Consider the following 13,446-nt stretch of genomic DNA (forward strand, 5'->3'; position numbering starts at 1 on the left):
GCTTTAATTTAATGCAGCTCCCAACTTGCACCAGTGACATGGAACCGCCCTGCAGCGTCCTTTTCCAAACAAATTTCTTTTGACCTTTTTGGCAACTTTGGATTTCTTTTTTTTCCCCACACTCTTGTTGCCTTCTCAAAACATTTTCCTGCATTTCCTTTTCTTTTTCCTAGCTCAATCGTGAACACAATCCTAGTTCGTTTTACACTACGAAAGCTCGGTTCCGACCTGTTGTTACGTCCGGTTGGTTGTCCGGATGCCGACCTCGCACAAAAAAGTTACCGCCGGAACAAGTCACACCTACTTAACGCTTGCTTCCACGAGTAGTTTCGTCTCAACATCACGGTCACGGGCAGGGCAGGCAAAGTCAAAAAACATCTCAAGTCTTATTTTAACCCAAGTTGTTTAACCTAACCTTTTGACGTACGTAGAAGCCGATCCAGAACCCTCTCGAGTCTCGACACGTACGTGCGGAGCTTACCCCTCGAGTCGAGCAGGAAAAACGTCGGATCAACGGTGAAAACAACCTTTTTTTTTTGAGTGCCTCAAACTAGGTACAAACACCATTATGGTTCATAGGCGTTTGAGACTCCAAACCAGAAAAAATCCAGGTACGTGCGACACCAGCGGAGAACCCCACCGGGTTCGAACGCTGGCGGGGGGCCTCCCCACCGGAGGACCCAACCACCGAGCCATGAGCTCGTTCGCAACGATGAAAACTACTTGTTGCAATGTAAAAAAAGTAAAACCGCCGTCAGCTGATGGCCACCGCCCGCAGAAAAACGCGGCGTTTCGGTCGGCATCAGGAGGAGAGGTTCTGGGAGGCGCCGGTTCGGGTCGTTGCCTGCTCCAATCGGTTACCTTGGCTGTTTCAGACAGCACGCGCTGGGAGCCGGAGCTTCCGATCCCTTGGATAGAGAAAGAAATTAGGCGGAGCTGCTTTGTGACAGGGAGGTGTGGAAGCCTTATCTTGCTGCTGGTACTCGTCGTCTAGAACGCAAATCTGAGCTTTTATTTTGTTTCTGTAAAACCATCCATCTAGTGCGGAGTCTTTGTTCCGGAAAAGAAGAGGACCGGGAAAATCTGGCGCAACCAAGCCCGTGCCCTGAAAGCCCTGGAGGCGGCGGTGGCGTGGCGTTCCGTTCGCAACGGCCTTGACGACTGCGGGGAAGGCGCCCCACGTTATTCAGAAGCCAAACCCAAGCCTCGCAGCCCCACTTCTCCCGTTCCACCGGTATATATATGCCGCGGGTCACCGAGAGGTCGGGTCATCGGCAGCCTGCGAGACCAGTTCGATCGATCAATCAGGCCCAGAAACCTCGGCGTCGCTTGCTTGCGTTGCGTGTGTGTGCGTGTTCTTGATTCATGGCGAGATCGCCGTTCGTCCCGATGGAGGCGGGGAGGGAGCAAGGCGCCGTCGGAGGGGGAGCGGCGATGAAGGGCCAGGAGGAGCGGGAGGCGGCGGCGGCGGCGGTGCTGCTGGTGCACAGCCAGGTGCGGCGGATCAAGCGGGAGGACGAGGCGGCCCGGGAGCGCCTCCTCAAGCTGCGGCTGCTGGAGACCAGGCCCGCCGGCGCCTTCTGCGACCCGGTGGCGTGGCGGGCCTCCCGCTCGCTGTCGCCGCTCCGCCGCGCCGGGAACGGCGGCGTCCCCGTGGGGAACTGATGGGTGGCCGGCCGGCCGTAGCAGGGGCAGGAGTTCTTGCTGCGCCTCCGATCCGTGTTCCCGAGCTAGCTAGCGCTCGCGGTCGCGGTTACCAGCAGCAGCCTGTTGTAGATACGAAGGGGAGAGTCGGTACCAATTAGTCAGTCGGTCGGTCATCGTGCCCGTCCATGTTTTTCTTGCCGAAGTTCATGGGATGGGAGCTTAGTAGGGACGAGACGACGGTAGGGTGATGGCAGCGTCGCCGTGTGACCATGTATTAGTACTAGCATGCTCTGTTCTGTCTCCTCGTTCTTGTATATATGAGAGAGTTCTACCATGTCCATGTCCTGTTGGTGTTGTGTTTCGTTCTTCGATTTCGTTGTACCTGCTCACCGTGCTCCGCCATGTTCGCCGACCAGTTCCTGCTTCATGTCGCACCGCCTGGCTTAGCCAGACCAGATTTTTGCACATGCATGGGATAATCTTCAATCTTCAGAGCTCAAATCGCGATTCGTCAGCAACAACAGTAGCAGAGAGGGAGCCGCAGCCGCCATGACATGAGATTGCAGAGTTGACAAGCAACTGGTGCGTGCTGGTCATGTACGCAAGCCGATTGGATTTGGATTGGGTTACCGGTGCACGTGGCCGGGCCTGGCCGTTACCTTGGTCGCCGGCGTGGCGCAGCCGGCTGCAACTTCAGTGCAATAATTCAACCGGTTTTCCACCTGGGCTGACGCGGCGAAGAGGAGACGGGTCCGTCCGTCCGCTCGAGCCTCCGCGCCGCGGCAGAGGATGGATGGACGGACGAACTGTCCGGCCCAGCGCGTCCACGTCGGAGGGATCGGGGATGATCGGGACACGAAGAAATATGAAATATCGGCGGCGAAGCGGGGCCATTTTTGGGAGACGGCAGAACGGAAGAAATCGCTCCGTCTGGACCTAGCTTTCTCCGGAGCAGCAACGCGTGGCGATTAGGGAGGTGACCCCCCGATCGTTGACCGCACAAGTCCCTGTCGCCGGGCGATTCGCGAGGCAGTCCGAGTTCCATGTCCTCTCGCAGATTTCATCCAACGCCTACCTGCCTTGCAAGGCAGGCTTGCTGCGCCACACCACGGCCCTATTTGTTTTTTTAAAATTATAATCTAGCGAAAATTGGTCTCATAGCACTAAAAGATCCCCATATCCGGAAAATACCACCGAAATTTTGCCGCTCCGTAAAATACCATCGAAAAATTGCAATGTCACTTGGAAATAGCATTCCATCACATTTACTCCAAACGTAGTCGCCCTCCGTCAAGGCCACACACGCAACAGGGCCGCCATAAACACACTGCTCTCCAGTGGGTCGCGGCTGCCGCTCATGGATGCCCTCCCGCCGGTCGCACCGCCGCTCACCGGCACTGGGACCCGTTCGCAGCCATCCTTCCGCCGTCATTGCTGGCGCCGCCGGCGTTGTCGTCATCATCGCTCAACCTCTCCCCTCGCTGCTCATCATCGCGGCGCTGCTGGCATTCGTCTTCTTCGCCTCTGTGTCGATCCACTTCCTCCTCCACTGCATCGCGCGCATCGCCGCAGCCGGCGAGCCCAAGCCCACTCCCGAGGGCGCGCCGCATGTCGTCGGAGGCGGAGGTGGAGGAGGCCGGGGCGGAGTCGTCAGGGAGGCATGGCGCCGCGGCGGAGGTGGTGGGGAGGGAGGACGCGCGATCTGTGAGCGTGGTGGACGAGAAGGAGCGGCTGATCGCATCACTGCCGTTATTCACCATGGCGTCGGCGCTGGCGGCGCTGCCCAAGAGCTCGCCGAACTGCGCCATCTGCCTCTCGCCCTTCAGCCCCGACACCGAGTTGCAACTGCTCCATGTGTGCCGCCACGCATTCCACGCCGCCTAGCTGCGCACCACCCCGTCCTGCCCGCTCTGTCGCACCGCCGTCTCACTTCTGCACCCACTGCTCCAAGTCACCGCGCAGGAGCCGCTCGGCTCGCGGGACAACAGCTTCTCCGGTCGCGGCGGCCCCGGCAGCCCTCCTTCCAGCGGTGGTGGCGGTGCGATTGGGGGAGGAGGGGCCTCCCGCAGTGGCGGCGGAATTCAGGGGTGAGGAGGAGCGGTCGTCCGAGACAGCTTAACGGAGGCGACATCATTTGGAGCAAACGTGACGGAATGCTATTTTCAGATGACATTGCATTTTTTCGATGGTATTTTACGGAGCAGCAAGGTTTCGGTGGTATTTTCCGGATACGAGGATCTTTCAGTGCTATGAGACTAATTTTTCCTATAATTTAAACGTGGCCGAAAAAAGCGAAGATTTTCTCGCTTATCGATTCTCACTTCTCGTAGTTCAAATTTCTAAAATGGATTACCACAGAAGCGAAAATAAGCGAGATATTTGGTGGGATTATTGCTTATTCCCACCCGCCTATTATAATCGGGAAAAAAGGGCCCACAGCTCCAAAAGACGAGGCAGCGCAACCTAGACAGCCAGCGCGCCGTGCAGTAAAAGAATGGACTGCGCAGGTGTGGACCATGGGGGCCCATTAGGATTCTCTCTCCCAGCTGTCAGCCCGGTATAGATCTCTAGCATCGTAGATCTCGCGACCCATTCTTACGTTGGCTGGGCCTCAAGCTCTCTAGTCGCCTGGCTAGGCCTCCAGATTGCGACTGTCATCCTGGGTGGACCAATTTGCCTGCCGAAATGTTCTGGCCCGCGACGAGTGTGTTTCCCGAGTCCAGTTTACTTGTGAAAAATGCAGCCTGCAGGATCAAATAAACTCACCAATGGCCGTCGTTGCGGCGAACGGCGCCGGCGACCACCTCCGCCGCATCCGGTAAAGGCCCTGTCGAGTGGCATCCCTCTACCTGGTCGACGGCCACCTGGGAGGCTGGGACACGCTTGTCGCGGTGGGTGGCCAAGCGATGCGTCACAGAGAGGTATGCCCGCTCGTGTGCGTGCTCTGCCCACATTGTTATTGTAAGTATGGTGTTCGCTGTAATGCCTGTCGCCTGCGTGGGTTCTCCTTACGGCTTAGGGAACGGGGTAACTGAATGATCAATTGATTATGGTATGTTGTTGCATTTGCAAATGTTACTAGTAGGGGTTTTCAAGATTTATACATATATATAATAATTCTACGTGTGATTTGGTTTTGCAGACATAGGCTTTTAAGTGCTCTTGGGCTTGGGCACTAATAATTCTGCCCATTATAGTATCTATATACAAATCGGATTTTACAGAGTCACCCAGCACATCTCATCCTAACTAGACGTATAGCCGGCGCATTTGCGTAGCTAGTATTGAAAATTCAAAAATTTACATATCGTTGTATTCTTACTTAAAAATTATACTATTTTTTTTACCATATATCACCATATTCGTTAGCGTAAATTATGTCTTACTGTCGGTTAAACAATTCAAATATGATCTACCTATAATAACAATTTAATTTATTGAGCTTTAACAATATTTTGCATATAATTATTTTTATTTTATTTTGATTGATTGTTGTTAACTTTAGTTTTTATTAATAGTATATGTTTGTAACTAATACATAGCTAAATGATATTTTATATTTAATTTTTTATAATGGCATTGGTGGGTGATTTTTAATTAGGTAGAAGGGTATTTTAGGCTAATTTTTATTATAATGGCAGTGGTGGGTAATTTTTATTTTTCTATTTTTCTCCGATTAACGTGTGAATTTCTAGGTCTTGAGAGCGAATTTGGAGGCTTCGTTTGTTGGCAAAATAATAAGATAATAGATATTCTATGCTAAACATCAAAATTACTATACATGGACCCCTCCTAATGCTAAACATCTAGAGAAGAGATTAACATCCAGAAAAGAGAAATGAAACATTTCTTCCCACGATATGATGTTGTATATATTTTGCTTGCTCAATCTGCACGTGTGAATTAAGTGACCTATTTGTGTGATTTGTACGAAATATAAAAAAAATAATGAATGGCCATACAACTTTAAGTTCTTAGAGCAACTCCAACAATGCCTCCTAAACTAAACCCCCTACTTATTAAGTAAGGGCTCTCCCTATTTTATGGAGGCTAAATTTTTACTCGCAACTTTAACAAAGTCCTTACTTTAAACCCCTACATTTATTATGAAAGGTGGTATCTATACAACAATGTCTCATTTTTTATTTTATTGCCACGACCCTTCTTCTTCGCTTCTCTCTCCCGCACGCATATCCCTTCGCCGCCTCGCATCTCTCTCCTACACCCCTCTCCCTCCGCCACTTGCACTCGCCCCTAAGCTGGCCAAAACTGATTCACTCTGTTCGCTGTTTGGTTTCTCCAGCTAGCCAACAGTATTTTTCTCTCACACAATTCCAGCACCAGCCTCCAGCCACCAGCCAGCCAACAATATTTTTCTCTCCACCACTCCAGCACCAACCACCAGCACCAGCACAGCGAACAGAGTGATTACCTGCCTGTCCACCAACCACGTGCTCCAACGGCAACAGCGTCGGAGGCTGCCGCCCCTTTCCCCAAGGTCCGTACTCGAGCTCCCCTTCTCGATGTGTGCAGTAGTTTCGCGAGCACGTGAGTGCGAGAAAAACAGTAGAAAAAAGTAGGGGCCTCTCGAGCCACATGTGAGATAAGGTGTTGGAGGGGTGAATTTAGGGTCTCCCTATTCTAGAGACTCAAATAGGGATCATACTAGTTTTTTTACTCTCAATCCCTACTTTTTGAGCAGGGCCTCAAGAGTAGATTTTTTTTACTCTAGGTCCCTATTTTTTGAGTAAGGGTTCAAATAGGAACTTTGTTAGAGTTGCTCTTATTAGTATTGTTTGCAAGACTCCGCAGCGCTCATGCTTTTTTACAACCAATGCCTGAAGATGTGCGTCTTGTAGATTTTCGTGTCCCTTGTGCACAAACTTGGGGCTGGTCTTTGTACTTGGGATACGTTTAGGGCATGATTAGTTCTCATGCGAGCAGAGCCTAGCTCGCAGGTGGAAACCAGGCTGCTGTTGTCCAGACCCAACACATGCAAGGTGAAGATGATTAGTTGCCTCCATCTATCTAACCTGGCTGCTGCAAGCTGCTACAAGACACTGATCAGTTCCTTGTTTCTGCAAGGATCTATGCCTTTTCATCACACAGAGCGGACAACTTGCATCTCTCGAGCCAAGTTCGGGAGAAATGCCCAATTTCTCCACACCACCAGAGCCAAGCTGACCAGCCAGTTCTGCACCTGTCGAGCCAGGCCCAACACCTGGTGCAGGCAACCAAACTATGACAACTTGCACTCGACGGGCCCGGCCAGACCAGATTCGGGTAAATCATGCCATTAGGTTCTTTAACACCCCTTTTATATGGATTTCAAAGTTCAGTTTGCTCCGTTACTTCTTTTGAACGAGTTTGATAACCTCACTATGTATCCTCTCTTTTCTTAGATTCAAGTAGTAAACGGACATTCTCCAGGCCTTCGGCAATGTGACAGGGCTGGTCACTAATTTTGAAAAAAAAACTCGATCCACCCTATCCGATGTGAGAGGACCGTGATGTTTCCTAGAGGGGGTGAATAGGCGCACCTACAGATTTTCACTCAAATGCAGCAGATTAAACACACTGTCAGCCAAACCCGCGACTTTCGGATTAGCAAATCCGGAACTTCCGGATTTAGGCTAGACAGTACGTGAACTCAGAACTTCTGGGTTTGTCAAACCGGAACTTCCGAGTTTACTCAGAGCCGAGTGAACACAATAAAAGATAGTGCTAATAAATGAACACAAGTTCAAACCCTAGTTTTAGAGTCTACTCAGTGAAGTTCCTTAAGCAAGTTCACACAGATCATGCACACACAAAACAACAATCTCTCCAAGACACAAGTGTCTAATGGAGAGCTTCTCAAATTCACAAAACAAATGTAAATGTAATGAACACAAAGATTTATTTTACCGAAGTTCAGATTCATCCCGTGCACCCACGTGTGAAAACTAGTCTCCGTTGAGGAAGCTTATGGCGACCACAAGGTCAAGCTATTTCCTCCTTCCACTATATGACCATGCACCCTCGTGGCACAAGATCGGTGCTGCAACAAGCTTGCCGCTGATCACCACAATCTTTGGAAGCTAACTGGACACTTGGCCATCTAGAAGGCTTCACCTCAAAAAGTAACAAATGCGAATCACACAAATCTTGGCTAAGCTCAAGTGCTCAAGGTTTGTTGTGCTCTTTAGTGCTCTCAAGCATTCACTCTCTCAACCCAACTCAAGGATATACTCTAATCATACAATCTCACAAAGAGAGATTGGGGAGAACTCAACAATGGCTACCAAGCTTCTTGGGACGACCAGCAATGAATGTAACAGACTTTGGAACAGCAGCCCACCAAGGAGGGGGCTAAGTGATATAAATAGCTGATCCCAAAGAAACTAGCCGTTATGTGACAGTTAGAAACCGGAACTTCCGAATCCCACAACCCGGAACCTCTGGGTTTTCAAACTTACTAGCCGTTAGTGCCACGTGTGACAAATCCGGATCTTCCGGATTGGCCTTGGCAGCAATGTCAAATGTGCATGTGAGGCTTTTTGTGTCTCTCACAACTCACTTAGGTTACTTGAGCACTGAGATTGAACCAAAGACCATTGAGATGCAACCCTCTTGATAGTACGGCATACCTACACTCAAGATCAAAGAAAATTACATTTCAAACATTTGAACTTCTCTTTTTTGTCTTATGTCGTGTTTTGATCAATCTCAAACTGAGGATTGCATCCAACTTGCCTTCTTTACTTTGAGCACATCTTTCTTGAGCTAATGATCTTGAACTTTATTCGTTGAATGAAATCCACCTTTAGTTCAAGTCACCTTCTTCATAATAAGATTCAAGAAAGATTGATACTTGCCAACATGAACACCATACATGATCAAGATTCTTCAAGTTGAACCCAAAGAACGTTTCATCACCCTAGCATTGGTTGCTCGGCACAACCACAATTGTTCTTCTCCAAGCTTAGTTCCTAGAAACCTATTCCCGAATTCCAACTCTTAATCCTTGCATCACATATAGCTTCAAATACGCTTGTATCACATTCAACTCAACAATAAAATCCATTTTGATTCACATGCTATTTTTCTTCTCTAATAAATGACGCTTTTCAATGTGAAACTCTCCTTGTCTCTTAGAATTCTTGGACTTGATCATTATCGGTTTCCTTACTCATGCTAAGCCCTTGCTTTCATAGTCTCTAGAAACTCGCCTTTCGATCTCATCCATTTATTCACAAGAGCCCTCTTGAACTCACATTGATTTTTGCCATTAAAATGAAAACCATTTCTTTCATGCTTGCTTGATCATCGAATATCACATGCATTTCTTATGACAAGCTTTCCAATATATGAGACTATGCATAAGCATACAATTGTCTCATTCACAATACATTTGCTTGTCATTTTGAATACCACATACTTCAACAAGCTTCATTTGGATATTGGAGTAAATTCTTCATCATTGACACATATCCCAATTCACATGATAATCGTTGTTTGTTATTGTTTTCATACTAGATTTTGTCGTGGCATTCATCTTGTCATATGAGCCTTTGTCTCGAGCATTGATGCACTTCATCGCATATTTTACAAATATGATAATCAATGCTTGCTCATATACTCAACAAGATGATTAGTCCATTACGACGCGAACACATCAACTTGGACAGCATGCTGCAGCCATTCCAAGGTGGCCGCTTGAGCTTTCCTTGACGCTACCTAGGTATCCAGCTGCATACAAGATTCCTTAAAAAAATATGTGTGCATCCACTCAAGAAAACTGCGGCCCTCTTTGGCAGAGCTCCGGCTCCGACTCCAAAACCGGTTCCAGCCGGAGCCCTGCCAAACGGTGGATTCCGCTGCGGCTTCACGTCCGGAGCTGCACCTGGAGCCCCTCGGGGCTTCCACGCGTGAGGCGGAGCTAGGAAAAGGTGGCTCCACGCGGCTCCTACCGTCCGTGGACACCCTTGTCCTCGTGAGGGAAGTGAACAGAGGGAGCGAGGCGCGGCGCGCGCGGAGGCAGGCGGGGCAGCCAGCGCAGCGCTTGCGGCGGCCCGCTTGACACGGCCCAGTGAGGAGGACGGCGGCGGACGGACCTCCCGAGGCGGCCGGCGGCGGGGCCCCGAGGCGGCCGGTGGCGTGGAGAAGGGAGGCGGCGGATGGAGCTCGTGGCCAGCGGCGTGGAGAAGGGCGGCTGTGGAGGGAGCTCGCGGCCGGCGGCGAGGGCCCCCGAGGCGGCCGGCGGCGTGGAGAAGAGCGGCGGCGGAGGGAGCTCGCGGCCGAGGTGGGGCCCGAGGTGGCCGATGGCGTGAAGGGCGGCACAATGGGGAGGGCCGGCGGTAGAGAGGAGCTCCAAGTGGCGGTGGCCGAATGGATAAGAAGGAGAGGAGGGAAAGAAAAAGAAAAGGAAAGAGAAAAAGAAAAGGAGAGAGAAAAATAAGAAGGGAAAAAGATAAAAAAGCAAATACAAGAAAGGGTAATTTAGACATTTCACTACCTCAATTCATTAGGTGAAGCCGTTTTGCCAAACGTTTTTCAAAATGACTCCAACTCCACCAGAGAAGCCACTCCACCAAAGGAGCCAGAGCTGGAGCTGTTTTTGGAGGAGCTGGAACCCTGCCAAACAGGCCCTGCAAATCGCCTCCCGGCATGCAAGGGATGCCTCCTCAACAGGGTTGGTTGCCTGACCCTAGTCACGTCAACTCTTTTATCTATGCTGATTTACCACCTGACAATCTTCCCCTTGTAGCCTGGGCAGGAAAACAAATAGACAAACACTGACGTTCATTCCTTCGAAAAAGGGGAAGATAACGCCAATGGAGGTCATTGCTTGGTGAATTGGCCAACAGTTAGCAGGCCCAACGACATGGGCATGGGCAGCCTTGGGGTGTTGGACCTCGAAAAACTTAGCAGAGCGCTACGCCTGTGCTTGCTGTGGAAGGAATGGATAGAGGAAGACAAGGCGTGGGTCGGCATGGAGGTCTCATGTAATGAGATGGACCGCTTCCTTTTCAATGCCTCCACTACAGTTAACCATCAGAAATGATCAAACGGTGGCATTCTGGCACAATAGCTGGTTGGATGGAGAGGCACCGAGGAACCTGGCGCCGCACCTTTTTGCGCTTGTAAAAAGGAAAAACAGAACAGTGAAGCAAGAACTCAGTAATAATACACGGATCAAGGCGCTGCGGGGTAAGATCACATCTGCCACACATGTTGAAGAATTTGTCACGTTTTGGATTTATTTCCAGGATGTGTATTTGCTGCCAGAGATTCCCGATAAAATCACCTGGAAATGGATGAGCAACGGCAATATTCAACAAAATCAGCATACCATGCACAATTCTTAGGTTCCTGAAGCAGCCTTCAAACCAGCTCATTTGGCAAGCTCGAGCAGAGAAAAATGCGAAGTTTTCACTTGGATTCTCATCCAAAATAAAATCCCCACAGCAGACAACTTGGCGCGCCATGGATGGCCCCATCAAAATTCATGTGCGCTTTGTAATGGCCCTTTGGAAACTGGACAACACCTTTGTTTGCTCTGCCCTTTCGCCAAGATGGTTTGGGATCAGGTTTCCACCTGGGAGAACTTCACGATCGTCCAGAGCAACCTACCAGATGACCATGCTGATATCGCTGAGTGGTAGGAGACCACAGCTTCGAGGTTGCCGACCAATCAGAGGCGAGACCTTGGCGAAATGACCATCTATATCATGTGGAAATTGTGGAAAGAATGAAACCGTTGTATCGTTTATAACATCCCCTCGGCGATACAACAGGTAGCCAAAAGAACTAAAGAGTGTTTGGAACAGTTGAAAAAGCACATTCTTTTAAGTCCGGTTTGAGTCCTTGAGTTGTTTTGTGGCCGTGTTTGTGTTTTGCGTCTAGGACTCATGTCTAGGCTGCTTGGCGGGGTGAGTGGCCCCTTCTATCCTCTTCTTCTTGTACTTTTAGCTTACTCTTTTCCTCTTAACTGGAAGGTGCAGAGCTCCTGCCGACCTCGTTCAAAAAAAAAATCCTCTTTTTTTTTATTCTATGCGTGACGGCTTAACAGCCATAGGTAACCTCTTGCACATTCGTTTTTTGTTTGGATACAGCTATGTTTAAGAGAATGGGACACTGAGTGCTTATTTTGCTTCGTGGATAAGCAGGAAAGCAATTTGCTAATTATTCTATATGTTGATTTCGCCTTCAGACAGTTGATTTAACCATGCTCTCGTCGCCTCCCTCTCCTGCGCCTCCACCTTCACCACCACCACCACCACCTCCTTGTCCACTCTCCGGTGACCCATCGGTGGCAAAACCCATCCCCACTACCAACTTTGTCACGCCTGTCAAGCCCTTTTCCTCGGTGGAGGAGGCGTTGGACCTGCAGTCTTGCTCTGGGTCAGAGGCATCAAGCTCTGGAGGGAAGACTTTGAAGGCCACTGGAGGAGACGGCGCGGGCGGCGCGGATTCAAGGCGTGCAGCAGGATTTCAGCGTGCTGGCCGGCAGCAGGATGGGCAGCAGCTCCGTTCGGTCGTTGTCAAGCCGGCAACGCACCGTGTCTCCTACAATGAAGCGCTTGTTGGGGTCAGAACCTTTCGGCCACGCATCAATGCGGCCGCGCAGGCTCGGGGCGGTTGGAGTGTGGAGAGGAGAAAGCAACGTGGAGGCCGCACACCGGTATGGGATAGGATGCAGGCCGCTGGCCGTCGCATTCATGACCGGGATGGGGGAAGAAGAGCATTCATGACCGTTTGGGGGGAAAGGTGAGCTTTCATGACCAGGATGCCCTCGTTCTGGCTCGTGAGCGCTTAGGTGAATGCATTCATTCCTCCTCCAGCCTCATTCAGACACTGCGCGCTCGGGCTGGGGATCGGTGTTTCAAGTGCTTCACTCGTGACCACCGCATTGCCCAGTGCCGTGATCCTCCACGCTGCCTCCTGTGCTCCAAGTCCGGACACAAGGCACGCTTCTGCCTGGCTGCTTCTGATGCTGGCTCGGTGGAGTGGAGGTCGGCTGTCAAAGCTTCTGCGGCGCGATCGTCGTCGGTGATGGAGCTCATTCCGGGGGACTCCGAGCACCGTCCCGCCTGGGTGACCGTCTGTGTTGCTCGCACGGGGGCCATCAGGGAGGCGGAACGGGATGTCCAGCTGCATTCGCTCGTCGGCGTGTAGCTGGATGCGAGGATGCGACTTTCCTGTGAGCAAGTGCACAGGGAAGTCATGCAACAGCTGCGTATTCCGGGGTATGCTCTGGACGTTGTCTTGCTCAAATCTGCTACTTTTCTTCTTCGTTTCGGGCAGCCGGCTCAGCGCAATGTTGTGTTGGGGCACCGGTCTCTGGCTGTGGGAGGGACTCGGCTTCATCTCATGCCGTGGACGCGTTAGTTCGGGGCTAAGGCAACTAGCAAGCTCAAGTACAGGGTTCGTGTTTGCATTGAGGGTGTTCCTGCTCATGCGGTCGACATCGACACCATCAGCAAGCTCTTTTCGGCCGAGACGGTCATTGACAGGATTGATACAGAGAAGAAAAGAGAGGAGGAGCGGGCTTGCATCTGTGTTTGGATCACGACAAAGGATCCTGACAGCATTGCCATTGAAGGAACTCTTCGCCTTGAGGAGCCGGTTGAGTTCTCGGAGAAGGAGCACAACGAGTTCTTCATGAGACTCGGGGATGCAGACATGGATCTGCCTGAGGTCCGTCCGGGTGTGGCTACGTTGCTTGATTTTGAGGTCACGTTGCACATTGATGGAGTTTGGGATTTTACAACGCCGCCAAGCAGCCCCTCTTGGAAGAGTTATGATAGTGATATC

The 13,446-nt window shown here is 50.7% G+C and overlaps 1 protein-coding gene across 1 annotated transcript; it reads left to right on the forward strand.

The window, feature by feature from the left end:
* Positions 1-1,066: 1,066 nt before the first annotated feature.
* LOC120660606 lies at positions 1,067-1,987 on the forward strand. Its single transcript, XM_039939193.1, has one exon. The coding sequence runs from the start codon at positions 1,366-1,368 to the stop codon at positions 1,663-1,665; it is 300 nt and encodes a 99-aa protein (XP_039795127.1). The 5' UTR covers positions 1,067-1,365; the 3' UTR covers positions 1,666-1,987.
* Positions 1,988-13,446: the final 11,459 nt, after the last annotated feature.

This window comes from Panicum virgatum, chromosome 2N, assembly GCF_016808335.1.
Source record: "Panicum virgatum strain AP13 chromosome 2N, P.virgatum_v5, whole genome shotgun sequence".
Lineage (NCBI taxonomy): Eukaryota > Viridiplantae > Streptophyta > Magnoliopsida > Poales > Poaceae > Panicum > Panicum virgatum.

Bases quoted from the DNA above. Each gene is read 5' to 3' on its own strand.
- LOC120660606 (XM_039939193.1), top strand. From the start codon at position 1,366: ATGGCGAGATCGCCGTTCGTCCCGATGGAGGCGGGGAGGGAGCAAGGC.